This window comes from Drosophila miranda (genome assembly GCF_003369915.1).
Source record: "Drosophila miranda strain MSH22 chromosome Y unlocalized genomic scaffold, D.miranda_PacBio2.1 Contig_Y1_pilon, whole genome shotgun sequence".
Lineage (NCBI taxonomy): Eukaryota > Metazoa > Arthropoda > Insecta > Diptera > Drosophilidae > Drosophila > Drosophila miranda.
Window position 1 is genome coordinate 37325605 of NW_022881603.1, and position 22264 is coordinate 37347868.

Below are 22264 nucleotides of genomic sequence, written 5' to 3' on the forward strand. Positions count from 1 at the left end.
ACGTATTTTCTCGACACTTGACACACACTTGATATAGTTGAATGCTTATTTTTGCTTACTTTTATTATTCACTTTTATTTTCATACGTGCAATGGTAAACAGACACTCAGAAATATATCGAAAATACGTCACAAATTTCAAAATATGCCGAAAATATACTGACGTATTATTTGTATTCAAGCTGAATCAAATTGCTTTCGGTTGAATACTAGCTAGCAACGACTATCAGCACTGGACACATATTTTTAACCGATAATCTAATCAATTTTATATAAAAGTGGCTAATTTTAAGTACCATCTTTATTGGCATTGTTTATAAAATAAGGTTTCAATAAAAAATGTCAACAATTTCCACTAAGTTTATTTCTTTACATGGTAACTACCCATTTGCTACATATTAAAATGATTTTTATAAAGGGGAATATGTGTACTTTTCAAAATTGTTGGCCCGTTCTTTTCCATATAAGCCCCATGGAAGCGCCAGTGTGAAAAACCCCCGTTATGCATATTTTTACATTCCTTTTTTTTATATTTTTGAAAACATTGAGATTTTGATAGCAAGTGATCAAGATTTCGATGATTTCCCGCATTAATAATCGATGTGGCTCTAAATTGCATTTTTACACGACTTCTACATTGGGGCATTGGCCAAGAGGGTGAGTGCATAACCTTAATATACTGGAAAATACTATGGAAAGTATTTTTATATTTTGCAAGGTGTGTGAGCCAGACATTGTGGCAAGAAAATTAGTGTACTAAGTGACTTGGCGATAAAATATACGGTCTGAAATATGCCACATATACCCACTTAAGACCCCTCTATTTAAACAGTCATTGTAGATACCTCCTATCCCTTCTTTTACTCACAAAAAAAAACCCACTATATCCACGATTTTCACTATTTTCGGTGCAATATTAAAATACCCCTTTGGCATACAATGGGCTAATCGTTCTGTGATTTGATATTATTAGCTTGCTAGGACTTTATAGCTGAACATGAAGTTTATCCGATTGATAGATTATTTTTCTAAAATAGTAGCCAACTTTTGCTAGTCATTCTTATTGGATTTGTTTAGAATTTTCACGAGTTTTCAAAGTGAAAATTTTGAAAAATATACCGCTAAAAATTATTGTGTAAAAAAAGCACTACCTTTAAAAAAAACTGCATACAAAATACCAGATTAAATTGTTAAACAAATTCCAAGTCCCCAATCTATCAAAAAAAGTTTCCTTGCCAGGTAAAAAAGAGGTAAATATTATTATTATTAGTATTATTTTCCGCGGTCTAACTCGAGTTGTTATCCAGTTTAAAAAAAGGGGCTTAAGTGGGCTAAGTTCGTTTTTTCATCGGTATGGCACGCTGAAAAGGCGCCATTCTTAAGAAGCGTCCCTCCATTTTTTTTAAACTCCTAAATAATTACTGCTCGACGTCATAATGCAGCGCCACAGGGAATTATATAAACAGCAATCACTTGCTTTCAGCCCACGCAATTTCGATGAGCAGAACCGGGAACTCCAGAATGCGGCGCGTGGAAAACAGCGCGAGGATCGTTTTCAAAGCAACCGCATTATTAGTGTTAGTCCAACTCCCGTCAAGCGTGCGGCACCTATACCGCCCTCAGAGGAGGCGCAGCCACGCCTTACCTATGTCGCTCCTCCTAAGGAGAATCGAAAACCAGAGCTGCCTCAGCAGCAGAGGAACCCCACCCGGGACCTTTACATAAAGCGCTTCGTGGATTGGAAGGCTGCCAGGAAGGAACAAACAAAGAACGAGCAAATTGCTCGTCGTGGTCAAAAGATGTGCACATATAAAACCGAAACACTTACACCTGCGACAAACCCCCAGAAAGAGCAGGAGAACGCTCCGGCATTTGTGCCGCCAAAAAGGCACTCCTTATATGTTTTGTCAAAAAAAACTCAGTGTACGCAGACGGCAGCGGAGAGGAAACAGCCTTTGGCAACCCAATTGCGTACCCAGGGTCATCCATCCAGATTGCGCGCTCAGCCTGCGGCAACCATGGCAAAGCTGCAACATGCAACGTCGCGTCCTCAACCGGTCACTGTGAAGACCCAAACATCAAACATGAAACATCAAACATCAGCAAGGAATGTCCAGCCAGCCACAGTGAAGCCTGCACCTTCACGTGCATTGCCCTTGAAGCCTACAGCAGGCCCAAAGCCCAAGGCAGCGGATTTGGTCGTTGGACCTTCTGCAAATGGGGTTGTTCATTTGCCAAATGTGAGGACGCAACCATTCGAAAAGCCGGCCGTGAGTAAGCCCACCTTAAAAATACCAGCAGTGAAACCAAAGCCCATTCAAGGAGGCGGCGGAGGGGGAGCTGCGGGAAAATTTAAGTCGACCGCAGTAGCAAAAGGGCCGGCAATAAAAAACAAGCTTGCCAGCCAATTGTCGACCAGAATGAAGGCCAAGAGCAACGTCAGCAAGTACGTAGGTCTTCAAAAGAATGTTCGAAATCGGCCGGAGCTGATGAGAGAGTTGGTTGGGGCTGGGACCACTGAACTCCCACTGCCTCCCAATACGCCGCTGGAAGAGAAGAGAAGATAAGTTTCCCTGCTCTGGCCACATTCACCCAGTGCAAGACGAACAATTGCAGTCAAGAAATGATAGAAGCCTTGGGTGAGATTTCAAATCTGAGTCCAGTGGGTCCAATGAGCAGCCACCGAGATTCGAAAGCGAAGCGGAAATTTGACTTTTCTAGGTACTCTGTGATAAAAACGGCAGCTGAAGAGAGTTTGATCTTGGATCCATATCTGGCTAAGGGTAAGTACAACAGGAATAAAATGGAGTAAAATGTAATATTATTGGTTTCCAGATCCAGATGATAAAGAACAAGAAAATTCTACTCTGAAGGCAGCTGCGGAGCAAACCCCTCCTCGCAGGATTTCCGATGAGAAGCCCAACTACTTAAGTCCATATGTGAGCGTCTCGCGCGGTAAAGTCAACTCTCGCTGTGATCGTGAGAAGCGAAACAGCATGTATTTGCCCGGTGAGGAGTATCCTGTTGCCAATCGGCGGGCCCTCGAGTCGGTGCTCTACTTTCGCATACAGCTGGAGAATGAGATTCGACGACTGCGAGATATCTGCAGCGAGTGGGAAGCCTATAGCAGGGAGAATGAGGCGCATCTGGTTGAGACGGGCGGCATAGATATGATCAGTGTGGCCATTGGACAGACAAATTTGCTCTCTACCAAGAAATTGATGCAGTTCAGCGGTCTGATTGACCGTTGCGGGGCGTGAGCTACGGGCAAGAACCATCGACCCTACGATGGCAGCGAGGAGACGAAACTCGTCCAGGCAGAGGATCTGGAAAGGTGGTGGGACATGCTGCGACTCCAGAGTGAGAATGTTGACAAGCGCTTTGATAACTTGAAGCGATGGAAAAAGAACAATTGGCAGGACCCCGATGCAATTGAGGAATCGAAAATACCAGCCAAGCCTGTGGCCAAACCAAAGTCTAAGCTGGGCAACAATTTAAACGCTAAGCCCAAGGTCAAGGCCAGCAGTAACTTGATGCAATTACTCCGCAAGGCCCATGCTGAAATGAAAAAGGCTAAGGCGGATGTGGTATCAGCGGACGATGCCCCGCAAACTCCATCTCGCAGCAGCACTCAGCGTGTGATCGTAGTACGCGACCGTCGGTCCTTCTCTCCTGCTCGCACCGTCCTGCGCATGTCTGTAGGCGAGAGCCGTTCTTCCAATGGTGGCAACACTCTGCTCAACTCTGCTATATTGGCCGCAGCCGAACAAAACGCTCTTAATCATCCCCCCCCTCCCAATAAGGGACGCCAGTCGATTCTGAAAAAACCAGGGACCAGCAAGCGTGAAAGTCGTGGAGTTATTTTCAGTACAAAGAAAAATGTACGGCACTTCAAATTCACCTACGAAGAAGGCACTATTAGCGATGATGAGCCCTTTGGCGGGGATAAGCTAGAGGATTGCGAGGAGCACATGTCGATCGAAGCTTCAGGGGAAACACGTTCCGTAGACCAGGGCCCAGCAGAAAATGAGCCGCAATCCGCGTCTTAGGCCATCCACCGAGTTTATGTAGTTTATCTATCATTTATTATTTAAAGTTACGTTTTTGTTTATATGTATAGTATTATTTAATTCTGAAAATTATGTTTCAATTTCAAAGCCTTGTTTTATATTTTTTTTTAAATTAAGTACATCAATCAATCAAATAAAGGAAAAAAACGAGGGGGAACGTTGTGAGTTGCTGCGGACACCGCAACTCTACAGTTATACCCGATACTAAGTCAGTATGGCTCTCCTCCGGCAGACGCCGCTAATATTAAACGACACGACAAAGAGTGCGTGCGAGAGAGACAGAAAATCAGTCTGAGCGTGACGTCGGGCGCTGCGTAGACACTGCAAATTGATTTGTTCCTTTTGGCTATAAAAATTATCTGATCTGGTCCAGATTCAGCAATCTGATAGATATGGTCATTATCTATAATTGTGCGTTTTTAGTTTTCTCGAATGTGCAATATTGTGGATGCAACAGATTTTCGTCCTTTGTGTGGGCGGAAGGGGGTGGGGTGAAATTTTGAGATACACGTTTTATAGTAAGATCTAACAGGAGTGCGGATACCAAATTTGGTTACTCTAGCCTTAATAGTCTCAGATTTTTGAATATCCCCAGATTTTCGTCCTTTGCGGGGGCGGAAGGGGGTGTGGCGAAATTTTGAAACAAACTCGTCTCGGTCCGATATATTAGGAGTGTGGATACCAAATTTGGTTGCTCTAGCTTTTGTAGTCTCAGATCTAGGCGCTAATGTTTTACTCTAAGCAAAGCCGCCTATGCACGTGTGTGTTAGAGAGAGACAGGGCGAGAAAGAATGAAATTGTTTTTTTGATGGTGGCTATAATAATAATACGATCCAATTCATATTCCGCAGTCTTAAAGATATGGTCATTCTCTACAATTCTACGTTTTTGGTTTTCTCATATCTTTAAAATTGTGGATGCCACAGATTTTCGTCCTTTGTAGGGGCGGAAGTGGGCGGGGCGAAGTTTTGAAATATTTTTGTAGCAGTGACATATCACAGAAGTCTGGGTCCAAAACATCGTTGCTCTAGCTCTTATAGTCTTTGAGCACTAGGCGCTGAAGGGGACGGACAGACAGACATGGCTCAATCGACTCGGCTATTGATGCTGATCAAGAGTATATACATATACTTTATGGGGTCGGAAACGATTCCTTCTGGAGATTGGGGTGGTGAACGAAGCTGTCTTGGGGCATAATACAGCAACCAATCACGCACAACATGTGCGGTGTGCTTTGGATCGTTGTCCTGTTGGAAGATCCAACTGCTTCCCAGGCTCAATGTATCCACCGATGTGCTCCAAAATTGGCGGAACACATCGAAAAGTGTTCAGGAGTCATTGTGCACCCAAAAACAATTTCCAATTTTTTGCACAGGATGGTTTCAAGAGCCGAGTTCCACGAAAGAAACCATTGATTTCAGAAAAGAATCGGATTTTGCGCCTGGAATTCGCCAAAGCGCACTTAAATAAGGATCCAAACTTTTGGAAAAGCGTTTTATTTACAGATGAAAGTAAATACAACATTTTAGGAAGTGATGGCCGTTCCAGAGTTTGGAGAAAGGCAAACACCGCTCTTGACCCTATAAAAATAATACCCACCGTCAAGCATGGAGGTGGTAGTGTAATGGTTTGGGGCGCTATGGCGTCGCCTGGAGTAGGTAATTTGGTGTCTGTGGAAAGGAATATGGATCTCTTCCAGTATAAGAAGATATTGGAAGAAAATTTGGAAACATCGGTGGATACATTGAGCTTCGTTCACCACCCCAATCTCCAGACCTTAACCCAATCGAACATCTTTGGGACATTTTAGAAAGATTGGTACGGAAGTATAACATCAGCAGTCGGGAAAGCCTCAATCCACAAATCTCAGAGACTATTATGGCTAGAGTAACCAAATTTTGTATCCACACTTCTGTTAGATCTCACTATAAAACGTATATCTCAGAATTTCGCCCCACACCCTTCCGCCCCCACAAAGGACGAAAATCTGTTGCATCCACAATATTGCACATTCGAGAAAACTAAAAACGCAGAATCATAGATAATGACCATATCTATCAAATTGCTGAATCAAGATCAGATTGGATCATTTTTGTAGCCAAAAGCAAGAAATCAATTTGCAGTGGCTACGCAGCGCCCGACGTCACGCTCAGACTGATTTTCTGTCTCTCTCGCACGCATTCTTTGTCGTGTCGTTTAATATTAGCGGCGTCTGCCGGAGGAGAGCCATATTGACTTAGTATCGGGTATAACTGTAGAGTTGCGGTCTCCGCAGCAACTCACAACGTTCCCCCTCGTTTTTTGTGTTGTTTTATCAGCCTTGAATGCACCACACTCACACACGCGCACAGCATACATACATATGTATGAGGGTTTCTATCGTATTTTCCAGCTCTGTTGAGATTAAAATAGTGCTCTTATTACTTTGATTTCCATTTTATTATACAGTCAAGGAAAAAAGTCAACATACAGCACCGATTTTTCAATATTTCGGGTTTTCGCAATGAAAATTAAAAAAGTTGGTATGCCATTATTTAGGACACTTAAAGTTATTATTATTTCAGAAAAAAAAACTTAAACAAAAATTATGTATACTTAAGTTACAACGAAAAAACATAAAATGTTCACGGAAAAAAGTGTACATACAGCCTCTATGCTTTTGTATTATAGTCTCAAAGTAATCTTAATATTAATAATTTTTATACTTTTAATATTTGGTTGGTCCACCATTGGCATCTATTACAGCCTGTAGTCGTCGGGGCATCGATGCCACCAAATTTTCGGTTGTTGTGGGCGGAACTTCGGCCCAAGCTCGAATGAGGGCGGTTTTGAGGCTTTACCGACTGCTGATGTTATACTTCCGTACCAATCTTTCTAAAATGTCCCAAAGATGTTCGATTGGGTTAAGGTCTGGAGATTGGGGTGGTGAACGAAGCTGTCTTGGGGCATAATACAGCAACCAATCACGCACAACATGTGCGGTGTGCTTTGGATCGTTGTCCTGTTGGAAGAGCCAACTGCTTCCCAGGCTCAATGTATCCACCGATGTGCTCCAAAATTGGCGGAACACATCGAAAAGTGTTCAGGAGTCATTGTGCACCCAAAAACAATTGCCAATTTTTTGCACAGGATGGTTTCAAGAGCCGAGTTCCACGAAAGAAACCATTGATTTCAGAAAAGAATCGGATTTTGCGCCTGGAATTCGCCAAAGCGCACTTAAATAAGGATCCAAACTTTTGGAAAAGCGTTTTATTTACAGATGAAAGTAAATACAACATTTTCGGAAGTGATGGCCGTTCCAGAGTTTGGAGAAAGGCAAACACCGCTCTTGACCCTATAAACATAATACCCACCGTCAAGCATGGAGGTGGTACTGTAATGGTTTGGGGCGCTATGGCGTCGCCTGGAGTAGGTAATTTGGTGTTTGTGGAAGGGAATATGGATCGGTTCAAGTATAAGAAGATATTGGAAGAAAATTTGGAAACATCGGTGGATACATTGAGCCTGGGAAGCAGTTGGATCTTCCAACAGGACAACGATCCAAAGCACACCGCACATGTTGTGCGTGATTGGTTGCTGTATTATGCCCCAAGACAGCTTCGTTCACCACCCCAATCTCCAGACCTTAACCCAATCGAACATCTTTGGGACATTTTAGAAAGATTGGTACGGAAGTATAACATCAGCAGTCGGGAAAGCCTCAAAACCGCCCTCATTCGAGCTTGGGCCGAAGTTCCGATCACAACAACCGAAAATTTGGTGGCATCGATGCCCCGACGACTACAGGCTGTAATAGATGCAAATGGTGGACCAACCAAATATTAAAAGTATAAAAAGTATTAATATTAAGATGACTTTGAGACTATAATACAAAAGCATAGAGGCTGTATGTACACTTTTTTCCGTGAACATTTTATGTTTTTATACCCGATACTCAAAATTAGTATTGGGGTATATTAGATTTGTGGTTAAAGTGGATGTGTGTAGCGTGCAGAAGGAATCGTTTCCGACCCCATAAAGTATATATATTCTTGATTAGCATCAATAGCCGAGTCGATTGAGCCATGTCTGTCTGTCCGTCCGTCCGTCTGTCCGTCTGTCCGTCTGTCCGTCCGTCCGTCTGTCCGTCCCCTTCAGCGCATAGTGCTCAAAGACTATAAGAACTAGAGCAACGATGTTTTGGATCCAGACTTCTGTGATATGTCACTGCTACAAAAATATTTCAAATCTTCGCCCCGCCCACTTCCGCCCCCACAAAAGACGAAAATCTGTGGCATCCACATTTTTAAAGATACGATAAAACCAAAAACGCAGAATCGTAGAGGATGACTATATGTTATAGAGTGTAAAATCTCAACCAGATCGTATAATTATTATAGCCAGAATCAAGAAAACAATTTCATTCTTTCTCGCTCTGTCTCTCTCTAACACACAGGTTTCATGGTCGGTTTTGCCAATTGCAAAATATGAGTTCAAGGATCTCAGAACCTATAAGAGCCAGAGCAACCAAATTTGGTATCCACACTCCCGTGATATCGGACCTTGACCGTTTCGTGTCCAAATTTCGCCACACCCCCTTCCGCCCCCGCAAAGGACGAAAATCTGGGGCATCCACAAATCTCAGAGACTATTATGGCTAGAGTAACCAAATTTTGTATCCACACTTCTGTTAGATCTCACTATAAAACGTATATCTCAGAATTTCGCCCCACACCCTTCCGCCCCCACAAAGGACGAAAATCTGTTGCATCCACAATATTGCACATTCGAGAAAACTAAAAACGCAGAATCATAGATAATGACCATATCTATCAAATTGCTGAATCAAGATCAGATTGGATCATTTTTGTAGCCAAAAGCAAGAAATCAAATTGCAATGGCTACGCAGCGCCCGACGTCACGCTCAGACTGATTTTCTGTCTCTCTCGCACGCATTCTTTGTCGTTTCGCTTAATATTAGCGGCGTCTGCCGGAGGAGAGCCATATTTACTTAGTATCGGGTATAACTGTAGAGTTGCGGTGTCCGCAGCAACTCACAACGTTCCCCCTCGTTTTTTGTGTTGTTTTATCAGCCTTGAATGCACCACACTCACACACGCGCACAGCATACATACATATGTATGAGGGTTTCTATCGTATTTTCCAGCTCTGTTGAGATTAAAATAGTGCTCTTATTACTTTGATTTCCATTTTATTATACAGTCAAGGAAAAAAGTCAACATACAGCACCGATTTTTCAATATTTCGGGTTTTCGCAATGAAAATTAAAAAAGTTGGTATGCCATTATTTAGGACACTTAAAGTTATTATTATTTCAGAAAAAAAAAACTTAAACAAAAATTATGTATACGAAAAAACATAAAATGTTCACGGAAAAAAGTGTACATACAGCCTCTATGCTTTTGTATTATAGTCTCAAAGTAATCTTAATATTAATACTTTTTATACTTTTAATATTTGGTTGGTCCACCATTGGCATCTATTACAGCCTGTAGTCGTCGGGGCATCGATGCCACCAAATTTTCGGTTGTTGTGGGCGGAACTTCGGCCCAAGCTCGAATGAGGGCGGTTTTGAGGCTTTCCCGACTGCTGATGAACCTTAGCGTTTCAAACCGATTGAATGTATGTGGTTTTAACAGGAATTTAATTTTACAAAGTAGGGCGTGTGTTCTTGCTGCTGGCAATGCTCTTGCCGTGACGTTGTTTGTTTTAGTTTTTTTAACCCCAATAAACACACGCACACACTTGTATTTATTCGGCGAATTTCGTGTGGTGTCTACTGCATTTATTAATACATATTCCAGGCTCTGTCGCAGCTGTCTAAAGACGTATTTTCTCGACACTTGACACACACTTGATATAGTTGAATGCTTATTTTTGCTTACTTTTATTATTCACTTTTATTTTCATACGTGCAATGGTAAACAGACACTCAGAAATATACCGAAAATACGTCACAAATTTCAAAATATGCCGAAAATATACTGACGTATTATTTGTATTCAAGCTGAATCAAATTGCTTTCGGTTGAATACTAGCTAGCAACGACTATCAGCACTGGACACATATTTTTAACCGATAATCTAATCAATTTTATATAAAAGTGGCTAATTTTAAGTACCATCTTTATTGGCATTGTTTATAAAATAAGGTTTCAATAAAAAATGTCAACAATTTCCACTAAGTTTATTTCTTTACATGGTAACTACCCATTTGCTACATATTAAAATGATTTTTATAAAGGGGAATATGTGTACTTTTCAAAATTGTTGGCCCGTTCTTTTCCATATAAGCCCCATGGAAGCGCCAGTGTGAAAAACCCCCGTTATGCATATTTTTACATTCCTTTTTTTTATATTTTTGAAAACATTGAGATTTTGATAGCAAGTGATCAAGATTTCGATGATTTCCCGCATTAATAATCGATGTGGCTCTAAATTGCATTTTTACACGACTTCTACATTGGGGCATTGGCCAAGAGGGTGAGTGCATAACCTTAATATACTGGAAAATACTATGGAAAGTATTTTTATATTTTGCAAGGTGTGTGAGCCAGACATTGTGGCAAGAAAATTAGTGTACTAAGTGACTTGGCGATAAAATATACGGTCTGAAATATGCCACATATACCCACTTAAGACCCCTCTATTTAAACAGTCATTGTAGATACCTCCTATCCCTTCTTTTACTCACAAAAAAAAACCCACTATATCCACGATTTTCACTATTTTCGGTGCAATATTAAAATACCCCTTTGGCATACAATGGGCTAATCGTTCTGTGATTTGATATTATTAGCTTGCTAGGACTTTATAGCTGAACATGAAGTTTATCCGATTGATAGATTATTTTTCTAAAATAGTAGCCAACTTTTGCTAGTCATTCTTATTGGATTTGTTTAGAATTTTCACGAGTTTTCAAAGTGAAAATTTTGAAAAATATACCGCTAAAAATTATTGTGTAAAAAAAGCACTACCTTTAAAAAAACTGCATACAAAATACCAGATTAAATTGTTAAACAAATTCCAAGTCCCCAATCTATCAAAAAAAGTTTCCTTGCCAGGTAAAAAAGAGGTAAATATTATTATTATTAGTATTATTTTCCGCGGTCTAACTCGAGTTGTTATCCAGTTTAAAAAAAGGGGCTTAAGTGGGCTAAGTTCGTTTTTTCATCGGTATGGCACGCTGAAAAGGCGCCATTCTTAAGAAGCGTCCCTCCATTTTTTTTAAACTCCTAAATAATTACTGCTCGACGTCATAATGCAGCGCCACAGGGAATTATATAAACAGCAATCACTTGCTTTCAGCCCACGCAATTTCGATGAGCAGAACCGGGAACTCCAGAATGCGGCGCGTGCAAAACAGCGCGAGGATCGTTTTCAAAGCAACCGCATTATTAGTGTTAGTCCAACTCCCGTCAAGCGTGCGGCACCTATACCGCCCTCAGAGGAGGCGCAGCCACGCCTTACCTATGTCGCTCCTCCTAAGGAGAATCGAAAACCAGAGCTGCCTCAGCAGCAGAGGAACCCCACCCGGGACCTTTACATAAAGCGCTTCGTGGATTGGAAGGCTGCCAGGAAGGAACAAACAAAGAACGAGCAAATTGCTCGTCGTGGTCAAAAGATGTGCACATATAAAACCGAAACACTTACACCTGCGACAAACCCCAGAAAGAGCAGGAGAACGCTCCGGCATTTGTGCCGCCAAAAAGGCACTCCTTATATGTTTTGTCAAAAAAAACTCAGTGTACGCAGACGGCAGCGGAGAGGAAACAGCCTTTGGCAACCCAATTGCGTACCCAGGGTCATCCATCCAGATTGCGCGCTCAGCCTGCGGCAACCATGGCAAAGCTGCAACATGCAACGTCGCGTCCTCAACCGGTCACTGTGAAGACCCAAACATCAAACATGAAACATCAAACATCAGCAAGGAATGTCCAGCCAGCCACAGTGAAGCCTGCACCTTCACGTGCATTGCCCTTGAAGCCTACAGCAGGCCCAAAGCCCAAGGCAGCGGATTTGGTCGTTGGACCTTCTGCAAATGGGGTTGTTCATTTGCCAAATGTGAGGACGCAACCATTCGAAAAGCCGGCCGTGAGTAAGCCCACCTTAAAAATACCAGCAGTGAAACCAAAGCCCATTCAAGGAGGCGGCGGAGGGGGAGCTGCGGGAAAATTTAAGTCGACCGCAGTAGCAAAAGGGCCGGCAATAAAAAACAAGCTTGCCAGCCAATTGTCGACCAGAATGAAGGCCAAGAGCAACGTCAGCAAGTACGTAGGTCTTCAAAAGAATGTTCGAAATCGGCCGGAGCTGATGAGAGAGTTGGTTGGGGCTGGGACCACTGAACTCCCACTGCCTCCCAATACGCCGCTGGAAGAGAAGAGAAGATAAGTTTCCCTGCTCTGGCCACATTCACCCAGTGCAAGACGAACAATTGCAGTCAAGAAATGATAGAAGCCTTGGGTGAGATTTCAAATCTGAGTCCAGTGGGTCCAATGAGCAGCCACCGAGATTCGAAAGCGAAGCGGAAATTTGACTTTTCTAGGTACTCTGTGATAAAAACGGCAGCTGAAGAGAGTTTGATCTTGGATCCATATCTGGCTAAGGGAAAGTACAACAGGAATAAAATGGAGTAAAATGTAATATTATTGGTTTCCAGATCCAGATGATAAAGAACAAGAAAATTCTACTCTGAAGGCAGCTGCGGAGCAAACCCCTCCTCGCAGGATTTCCGATGAGAAGCCCAACTACTTAAGTCCATATGTGAGCGTCTCGCGCGGTAAAGTCAACTCTCGCTGTGATCGTGAGAAGCGAAACAGCATGTATTTGCCCGGTGAGGAGTATCCTGTTGCCAATCGGCGGGCCTCGAGTCGGTGCTCTACTTTCGCATACAGCTGGAGAATGAGATTCGACGACTGCGAGATATCTGCAGCGAGTGGGAAGCCTATAGCAAGGAGAATGAGGCGCATCTGGTTGAGACGGGCGGCATAGATATGATCAATGTGGCCATTGGACAGACAAATTTGCTCTCTACCAAGAAATTGATGCAGTTTAGCGGTCTGATTGACCGTTGCGAGGCGGGAGCTACGGGCAAGAACCATCGACCCTACGATGGCAGCGAGGAGACGAAACCCGTCCAGGCAGAGGATCTGGAAGGGTGGTGGGACATGCTGCGACTCCAGAGTGAGAATGTTGACAAGCGCTTTGATAACATGAAGCGATGGAAACAGAACAATTGGCAGGACCCCGATGCAGTTGAGGAATCGAAAATACCAGCCAAGCCTGTGGCCAACCCAAAGTCTAAGCTGGGCAACAATTTAAACGCTAAGCCCAAGGTCAAGGCCAGCAGTAACTTGATGCAATTACTCCGCAAGGCCCATGCTGAAATGAAAAAGGATAAGGCGGATGTGGTATCAGCGGACGATGCCCCGCAAACTCCATCTCGCAGCAGCACTCAGCGTGTGATCGTAGTACGCGACCGTCGGTCCTTCTCTCCTGCTCGCACCGTCCTGCGCATGTCTGTAGGCGAGAGCCGTTCTTCCAATGGTGGCAACACTCTGCTCAAGTCTGCTATATTGGCCGCAGCCGAACAAAACGCTCTTAATCATACCCCCCTCCCAATAAGGGACGCCAGTCGATTCTGAAAAAACCAGGGACCAGCAAGCGTGAAAGTCGTGGAGTTATTTTCAGTACAAAGAAAAAAGTACGGCACTTCAAATTCACCTACGAAGAAGGCACTATTAGCGATGACCAGGGCCCAGCAGAAAATGAGCCGCAATCCGCGTCTTAGGCCATCCACCGAGTTTATGTAGTTTATCTATCATTTATTATTTAAAGTTACGTTTTTGTTTATATGTATAGTATTATTTAATTCTGAAAATCAATTTCAAAGCCTTTTTATATATTTTTTTTAAATTAAGTACATCAATCAATCAAATAAAGGAAAAAAACGAGGGGGAACGTTGTGAGTTGCTGCGGACACCGCAACTCTACAGTTATACCCGATACTAAGTCAGTATGGCTCTCCTCCGGCAGACGCCGCTAATATTAAACGACTACGACAAAGAGTGCGTGCGAGAGAGACAGAAAATCAGTCTGAGCGTGACGTCGGGCGCTGCGTAGCCACTGCAAATTGATTTGTTCCTATTGGCTATAAAAATGATCTGATCTGATCCAGATTCAGCAATCTGATAGATATGGTCATTATCTATAATTGTGCGTTTTTAGTTTTCTCGAATGTGCAATATTGTGGATGCAACAGATTTTCGTCCTTTGTGTGGGCGGAAGGGGGTGGGGTGAAATTTTGAGATACACGTTTTATAGTAAGATCTAACAGGAGTGCGGATACCAAATTTGGTTACTCTAGCCTTAATAGTCTCAGATTTTTGAATATCCCCAGATTTTCGTCCTTTGCGGGGGCGGAAGGGGGTGTGGCGAAATTTTGAAACAAACTCGTCTCGGTCCGATATATTAGGAGTGTGGATACCAAATTTGGTTGCTCTAGCTTTTGTAGTCTCTGAGATCTAGGCGCTAATGTTTTACTCTAAGCAAAGCCGCCTATGCACGTGTGTGTTAGAGAGAGACAGGGCGAGAAAAAATGAAATTGTTTTTTTGATGGTGGCTATAATAATAATACGATCCAATTCATATTCCGCAGTCTTAAAGATATGGTCATTCTCTACAATTCTACGTTTTTGGTTTTCTCATATCTTTAAAATTGTGGATGCCACAGATTTTCGTCCTTTGTAGGGGCGGAAGTGGGCGGGGCGAAGTTTTGAAATATTTTTGTAGCAGTGACATATCACAGAAGTCTGGGTCCAAAACATCGTTGCTCTAGCTCTTATAGTCTTTGAGCACTAGGCGCTGAAGGGGACGGACAGACGGACGGACGGACAGACGGACAGACAGACATGGCTCAATCGACTCGGCTATTGATGCTGATCAAGAGTATATACATATACTTTATGGGGTCGGAAACGATTCCTTCTGGAGATTGGGGTGGTGAACGAAGCTGTCTTGGGGCATAATACAGCAACCAATCACGCACAACATGTGCGGTGTGCTTTGGATCGTTGTCCTGTTGGAAGATCCAACTGCTTCCCAGGCTCAATGTATCCACCGATGTGCTCCAAAATTGGCGGAACACATCGAAAAGTGTTCAGGAGTCATTGTGCACCCAAAAACAATTGCCAATTTTTTGCACAGGATGGTTTCAAGAGCCGAGTTCCACGAAAGAAACCATTGATTTCAGAAAAGAATCGGATTTTGCGCCTGGAATTCGCCAAAGCGCACTTAAATAAGGATCCAAACTTTTGGAAAAGCGTTTTATTTACAGATGAAAGTAAATACAACATTTTCGGAAGTGATGGCCGTTCCAGAGTTTGGAGAAAGGCAAACACCGCTCTTGACCCTATAAAAATAATACCCACCGTCAAGCATGGAGGTGGTAGTGTAATGGTTTGGGGCGCTATGGCGTCGCCTGGAGTAGGTAATTTGGTGTTTGTGGAAAGGAATATGGATCGCTTCCAGTATAAGAAGATATTGGAAGAAAATTTGGAAACATCGGTGGATACATTGAGCTTCGTTCACCACCCCAATCTCCAGACCTTAACCCAATCGAACATCTTTGGGACATTTTAGAAAGATTGGTACGGAAGTATAACATCAGCAGTCGGGAAAGCCTCAATCCACAAATCTCAGAGACTATTATGGCTAGAGTAACCAAATTTTGTATCCACACTTCTGTTAGATCTCACTATAAAACGTATATCTCAGAATTTCGCCCCACACCCTTCCGCCCCCACAAAGGACGAAAATCTGTTGCATCCACAATATTGCACATTCGAGAAAACTAAAAACGCAGAATCATAGATAATGACCATATCTATCAAATTGCTGAATCAAGATCAGATTGGATCATTTTTGTAGCCAAAAGCAAGAAATCAATTTGCAGTGGCTACGCAGCGCCCGACGTCACGCTCAGACTGATTTTCTGTCATTCTATTAGCGGCGTCTGCCGGAGGAGAGCCATATTGACTTAGTATCGGGTATAACTGTAGAGTTGCGGTGTCCGCAGCAACTCACAACGTTCCCCCTCGTTTTTTGTGTTGTTTTATCAGCCTTGAATGCACCACACTCACACACGCGCACAGCATACATACATATGTATGAGGGTTTCTATCGTATTTTCCAGCTCTGTTGAGATTAAAATAGTGCTCTTATTACTTTGATTTCCATTTTATTATACAGTCAAGGAAAAAAGTCAACATACAGCACCGATTTTTCAATATTTCGGGTTTTCGCAATGAATATTAAAAAAGTTGGTATGCCATTATTTAGGACACTTAAAGTTATTATTATTTCAGAAAAAAAAACTTAAACAAAAATTATGTATACTTAAGTTACAACGAAAAAACATAAAATGTTCACGGAAAAAAGTGTACATACAGCCTCTATGCTTTTGTATTATAGTCTCAAAGTAATCTTAATATTAATACTTTTTATACTTTTAATATTTGGTTGGTCCACCATTGGCATCTATTACAGCCTGTAGTCGTCGGGGCATCGATGCCACCAAATTTTCGGTTGTTGTGGGCGGAACTTCGGCCCAAGCTCGAATGAGGGCGGTTTTGAGGCTTTCCCGACTGCTGATGAACCTTGGCGTTTCAAACCGATTGAATGTATGTGGTTTTAACAGGAATTTAATTTTACAAAGTAGGGCGTGTGTTCTTGCTGCTGGCAATGATCTTGCCGTGACGTTGTTTGTTTTAGTTTTTTTAACCCCAATAAACACACGCACACACTTGTATTTATTCGGCGAATTTCGTGGGGTGTCTACTGCATTTATTAATACATATTCCAGGCTCTGTCGCAGCTGTCTAAAGACGTATTTTCTCGACACTTGACACACACTTGATATAGTTGAATGCTTATTTTTGCTTACTTTTATTATTCACTTTTATTTTCATACGTGCAATGGTAAACAGACACTCAGAAATATACCGAAACTACGTCACAAATTTCAAAATATTCCGAAAATATACTGACGTATTATTTGTATTCAAGCTGAATCAAATTGCTTTCGGTTGAATACTAGCTAGCAACGACTATCAGCACTGAACACATATTTTTAACCGATAATCTAATCAATTTTATATAAAAGTGGCTAATTTTAAGTACCATCTTTATTGGCATTGTTTATAAAATAAGGTTTCAATAAAAAATGTCAACAATTTCTACTAAGTTTATTTCTTTACATGGTAACTACCCATTTGCTACATATTAAAATCATTTTTATAAAGGGGAATATGTGTACTTTTCAAAATTGTTGGCCCGTTCTTTTCCATATAAGCCCCATGGAAGCGCCAGTGTGAAAAACCCCCGTTATGCATATTTTTACATTCCTTTTTTTTATATTTTTGAAAACATTGAGATTTTGATAGCAAGTGATCAAGATTTCGATGATTTCCCGCATTAATAATCGATGTGGCTCTAAATTGCATTTTTACACGACTTCTACATTGGGGCATTGGCCAAGAGGGTGAGTGCATAACCTTAATATACTGGAAAATACTATGGAAAGTATTTTTATATTTTGCAAGGTGTGTGAGCCAGACATTGTGGCAAGAAAATTAGTGTACTAAGTGACTTGGCGATAAAATATACGGTCTGAAATATGCCACATATACCCACTTAAGACCCCTCTATTTAAACAGTCATTGTAGCTACCTCCTATCCCTTCTTTTACTCACAAAAAAAAACCCACTATATCCACGATTTTCACTATTTTCGGTGCAATATCAAAATACCCCTTTGGCATACAATGGGCTAATCGTTCTGTGATTTGATATTATTAGCTTGCTAGGACTTTATAGCTGAACATGAAGTTTATCCGATTGATAGATTATTTTTCTAAAATAGTAGCCAACTTTTGCTAGTCATTCTTATTGGATTTGTTTAGAATTTTCACGAGTTTTCAAAGCGAAAATTTTGAAAAATATACCGCTAAAAATTATTGTGTAAAAAAAGCACTACCTCTAAAAAAAACTGCATACAAAATACCAGATTAAATTGTTAAACAAATTCCAAGTCCCCAATCTATCAAAAAAGTTTCCTTGCCAGGTAAAAAAGAGGTAAATATTATTATTATTAGTATTATTTTCCGCGGTCTAACTCGAGTTGTTATCCAGTTTAAAAAAAGGGGCTTAAGTGGGCTAAGTTCGTTTTTTCATCGGTATGGCACGCTGAAAAGGCGCCATTCTTAAGAAGCGTCCCTCCATTTTTTTTAAACTCCTAAATAATTACTGCTCGACGTCATAATGCAGCGCCACAGGGAATTATATAAACAGCAATCACTTGCTTTCAGCCCACGCAATTTCGATGAGCAGAACCGGGAACTCCAGAATGCGGCGCGTGCAAAACAGCGCGAGGATCGTTTTCAAAGCAACCGCATTATTAGTGTTAGTCCAACTCCCGTCAAGCGTGCGGCACCTATACCGCCCTCAGAGGAGGCGCAGCCACGCCTTACCTATGTCGCTCCTCCTAAGGAGAATCGAAAACCAGAGCTGCCTCAGCAGCAGAGGAACCCCACCCGGGACCTTTACATAAAGCGCTTCGTGGATTGGAAGGCTGCCAGGAAGGAACAAACAAAGAACGAGCAAATTGCTCGTCGTGGTCAAAAGATGTTCACATATAAAACCGAAACACTTAAACCTGCGACAAACCCCCAGAAAGAGCAGGAGGGTCATCCATCCAGATTGCGCGCTCAGCCTGCGGCAACCATGGCAAAGCTGCAACATGCAACGTCGCGTCTTCAACCGGTCACTGTGAAGACCCAAACATCAAACATGAAACATCAAACATCAGCAAGGAATGTCCAGCCAGCCACAGTGAAGCCTGCACCTTCACGTGCATTGCCCTTGAAGCCTACAGCAGGCCCAAAGCCCAAGGCAGCAGATTTGGTCGTTGGACCTTCTGCAAATGGGGTTGTTCATTTGCCAAATGTGAGGACGCAACCATTCGAAAAGCCGGCCGTGAGTAAGCCCACCTTAAAAATACCAGCAGTGAAACCAAAGCCCATTCAAGGAGGTGGCGGAGGGGGAGCTGCGGGAAAATTTAAGTCGACCGCAGTAGCAAAAGGGCCGGCAATAAAAAACAAGCTTGCCAGCCAATTGTCGACCAGAATGAAGGCCAAGAGCAACGTCAAGTACGTAGGTCTTCAAAAGAATGTTCGAAATCGGCCGGAGCTGATGAGAGAGTTGGTTGAGGCTGGGACCACTGAACTCCCACTGCCTCCCAATACGCCGCTGGAAGAGAAGAGAAGATAAGTTTCCCTGCTCTGGCCACATTCACGCAGTGCAAGACGAACAATTGCAGTCAAGAAATGATAGAAGCCTTGGGTGAGATTTCAAATCTGAGTCCAGTGGGTCCAATGAGCAGCCACCGAGATTCGAAAGCGAAGCGGAAATTTGACTTTTCTAGGTACTCTTTGATAAAAACGGCAGCTGAAGAGAGTTTGATCTTGGATCCATATCTGGCTAAGGGTAAGTACAACAGGAATAAAATGGAGTAAAATGTAATATTATTGGTTTCCAGATCCAGATGATAAAGAACAAGAAAATTCTACTCTGAAGGCAGCTGCGGAGCAAACCACTCCTCGCAGGATTTCCGATGAGAAGCCAAACTACTTAAGTCCATATGTGAGCGTCTCGCGCGGTAAAGTCAACTCTCGCTGTGATCGTGAGAAGCGAAACAGCATGTATTTGCCCGGTGAGGAGTATCCTGTTGCCAATCGGCGGGCCCTCGAGTCGGTGCTCTACTTTCGCATACAGCTGGAGAATGAGATTCGACGACTGCGAGATATCTGCAGCGAGTGGGAAACCTATTGCAAGGAGAATGAGGCGCATCTGGTTGAGACGGGCGGCATAGATATGATCAATGTGGCCATTGGACAGACAAATTTGCTCTCTACCAAGAAATTGATGCAGTTCAGCGGTCTGATTGACCCTTGCGAGGCGGGAGCTACGGGCAAGAACCATCGACCCTACGATGGCAGCGCGGAGACGAAACCCGTCCAGGCAGAGGATCTGGAAGGGTGGTGGGACATGCTGCGACTCCAGAGTGAGAATGTTGACAAGCGCTTTGATAACTTGAAGCGATGGAAACAGAACAATTGGCAGGACCCCGATGCAGTTGAGGAATCGAAAATACCAGCCAAGCCTGTGGCCAAACCAAAGTCTAAGCTGGGCAACAATTTAAACGCTAAGCCCAAGGTCAAGGCCAGCAGTAACTTGATGCAATTACTCCGCAAGGCCCATGCTGAAATGAAAAAGGCTAAGGCGGATGTGGTATCAGAGGACGATGCCCCGCAAACTCCATCTCGCAGCAGCACTCAGCGTGTGATCGTAGTACGCGACCGTCGGTCCTTCTCTCCTGCTCGCACCGTCCTGCGCATGTCTGTAGGCGAGAGCCGTTCTTCCAATGGTGGCAACACTCTGCTCAAGTCTGCTATATTGGCCGCAGCCGAACAAAACGCTCTTAATCATACCCCCCCTCCCAATAAGGGACGCCAGTCGATTCTGAAAAACCCAGGGACCAGCAAGCGTGAAAGTCGTGGAGTTATTTTCAGTACAAAGAAAAATGTACGGCACTTCAAATTCACCTACGAAGAAGGCACTATTAGCGATGATGAGCCCTTTGGCGGCGATAAGCTAGAGGATTGCGAGGAGGACATGTCGATCGAAGCTTCAGGGGAAACACGTTCCGTAGACCAGGGCCCTGCAGAAAATGAGCCGCAATCCGCGTCTTAGGCCATCCACCGAGTTTATGTAGTTTATCTATCATTTATTATTTAAAGTTACGTTTTTGTTTATATGTATAGTATTATTTAATTCTGAAAATTATGTTTCAATTTCAAAGCCTTGTTTTATATTTTTTTTTTAATTAAGTACATCAATCAATCAAATAAAGGAAAAAAACGAGGGGGAACGTTGTGAGTTGCTGCGGACACCGCAACTCTACAGTTATACCCGATACTAAGTCACTATGGCTCTCCTCCGGCAGACGCCGTTAATATTAAACGACACGACAAAGATTGCGTGCGAGAGAGACAGAACATCAGTCTGAGCGTGACGTCGGGCGCTGCGTAGCCACTGCAAATTGATTTGTTCCTATTGGCTATAAAAATGATCTGATCTGATCCAGATTCAGCAATCTGATAGATATGGTCATTATCTATGATTCTGCGTTTTTAGTTTTCTCGAATGTGCAATATTGTGGATGCAACAGATTTTCGTCCTTTGTGTGGGCGGAAGGGGGTGGGGTGAAATTTTGAGATACACGTTTTATAGTAAGATCTAACAGGAGTGCGGATACCAAATTTGGTTACTCTAGCCTTAATAGTCTCTGAGATTTTTGAATATCCTCAGATTTTCGTCCTTTGTGGGGGCGGTCGTCTCGGTCCGATATATATTGCCTGGAGTAGGTAATTTGGTGTTTGTGGAAGGGAATATGGATCGCTTCCAGTATAAGAAGATATTGGAAGAAAATTTGGAAACATCGGTGGATACATTGAGCCTGTCCAACAGGACAACGATCCAAATCACACCGCACATGTTGTGCGTGATTGGTTGCTGTATTATGCCCCAAGACAGCTTCGTTCACCACCCCAATCTCCAGACCTTAACCCAATCGAACATCTTTGGGACATTTTAGAAAGATTGGTACGGAAGTATAACATCAGCAGTCGGGAAAGCCTCAAAACCGCCCTCATTCGAGCTTGGGCCGAAGTTCCGCCCACAACAACCGAAAATTTGGTGGCATCGATGCCTCGACGACTACAGGCTGTAATAGATGCCAATGGTGGGCCAACCAAATATTAAAAGTATAAAAAGTATTAATATTAAGATGACTTTGAGACTATAATACAAAAGCATAGAGGCTGTATGTACACTTTTTTCCGTGAACATTTTATGTTTTTTCGTTGTAACTTTAGTATACATAATTTTTGTTTAAGTTTTTTTCCTGAAATAATAATAACTTTAAGTGTCCTAAATAATGGCATACCAACTTTTTTAATTTTCATTGCGAAAACCCGAAATATTGAAAAATCGGTGCTGCATGTTGACTTTTTTCCTTGACTGTATAAACAATAACTCATATATTTGATTGCGCGTTGTATGTAGTTCTCCTCTCCTCT

The 22264-nt window shown here is 42.6% G+C and overlaps 6 protein-coding genes and 1 long non-coding RNA gene across 8 annotated transcripts; 6 read left to right on the forward strand and 1 right to left on the reverse strand.

Annotated features, from left to right (window-relative positions):
• Positions 1-1157: 1157 nt before the first annotated feature.
• Positions 1158-3400, forward strand: LOC117191142 (guanylate kinase-associated protein mars-like). Of its 2 annotated transcripts, XM_033396106.1 has the most exons (3): positions 1158-1249; positions 1424-2782; positions 2835-3400. In XM_033396106.1, exon 2 carries the CDS (start codon positions 1436-1438, stop codon positions 2564-2566), a length of 1131 nt encoding a protein of 376 aa, XP_033251997.1. In that variant the 5' UTR covers positions 1158-1249; positions 1424-1435; the 3' UTR covers positions 2567-2782; positions 2835-3400. The 2 variants fall into 2 exon arrangements, with proteins under 2 accessions (XP_033251997.1, XP_033251996.1); XM_033396105.1 differs by lacking the exon at positions 1158-1249 and having other exon boundaries at positions 1338-2782.
• On the forward strand, positions 2623-4048 carry LOC117191652 (guanylate kinase-associated protein mars-like). The gene is made up of 3 exons (XM_033396459.1): positions 2623-2782; positions 2835-3255; positions 3295-4048. The coding sequence occupies exons 1-3, from the start codon at positions 2623-2625 to the stop codon at positions 4046-4048; spliced, it is 1335 nt and encodes a 444-aa protein (XP_033252350.1).
• Positions 4049-6486: 2438 nt separating this feature from the next.
• LOC117191167 lies at positions 6487-10735 on the reverse strand. Its single transcript, XR_004473948.1, has 2 exons — positions 9955-10735; positions 6487-6943 (listed from the first exon to the last, which is right to left on the reverse strand). It is a non-coding gene; the product is annotated as an uncharacterized LOC117191167 (long non-coding RNA).
• A 329-nt stretch (positions 10736-11064) lies between these two features.
• LOC117191152 (guanylate kinase-associated protein mars-like) lies at positions 11065-12213 on the forward strand. Its single transcript, XM_033396119.1, has 2 exons — positions 11065-11143; positions 11318-12213. The coding sequence occupies exon 2, from the start codon at positions 11330-11332 to the stop codon at positions 11957-11959; it is 630 nt and encodes a 209-aa protein (XP_033252010.1). The 5' UTR covers positions 11065-11143; positions 11318-11329; the 3' UTR covers positions 11960-12213.
• Positions 12214-12494: 281 nt separating this feature from the next.
• LOC117191653 (guanylate kinase-associated protein mars-like) lies at positions 12495-13712 on the forward strand. Its single transcript, XM_033396460.1, has 3 exons — positions 12495-12675; positions 12728-12941; positions 13001-13712. The coding sequence occupies exons 1-3, from the start codon at positions 12516-12518 to the stop codon at positions 13710-13712; spliced, it is 1086 nt and encodes a 361-aa protein (XP_033252351.1). The 5' UTR covers positions 12495-12515.
• A 4555-nt stretch (positions 13713-18267) lies between these two features.
• On the forward strand, positions 18268-19394 carry LOC117191654 (guanylate kinase-associated protein mars-like). Its single transcript, XM_033396461.1, has one exon. It carries the CDS (start codon positions 18387-18389, stop codon positions 19392-19394), a length of 1008 nt encoding a protein of 335 aa, XP_033252352.1. The 5' UTR covers positions 18268-18386.
• LOC117191139 (guanylate kinase-associated protein mars-like) lies at positions 18824-20984 on the forward strand. The gene is made up of 2 exons (XM_033396102.1): positions 18824-19610; positions 19663-20984. Exons 1-2 carry the CDS (start codon positions 19451-19453, stop codon positions 20874-20876), a joined length of 1374 nt encoding a protein of 457 aa, XP_033251993.1. The 5' UTR covers positions 18824-19450; the 3' UTR covers positions 20877-20984.
• The last annotated feature ends 1280 nt before the right edge of the window (positions 20985-22264 follow it).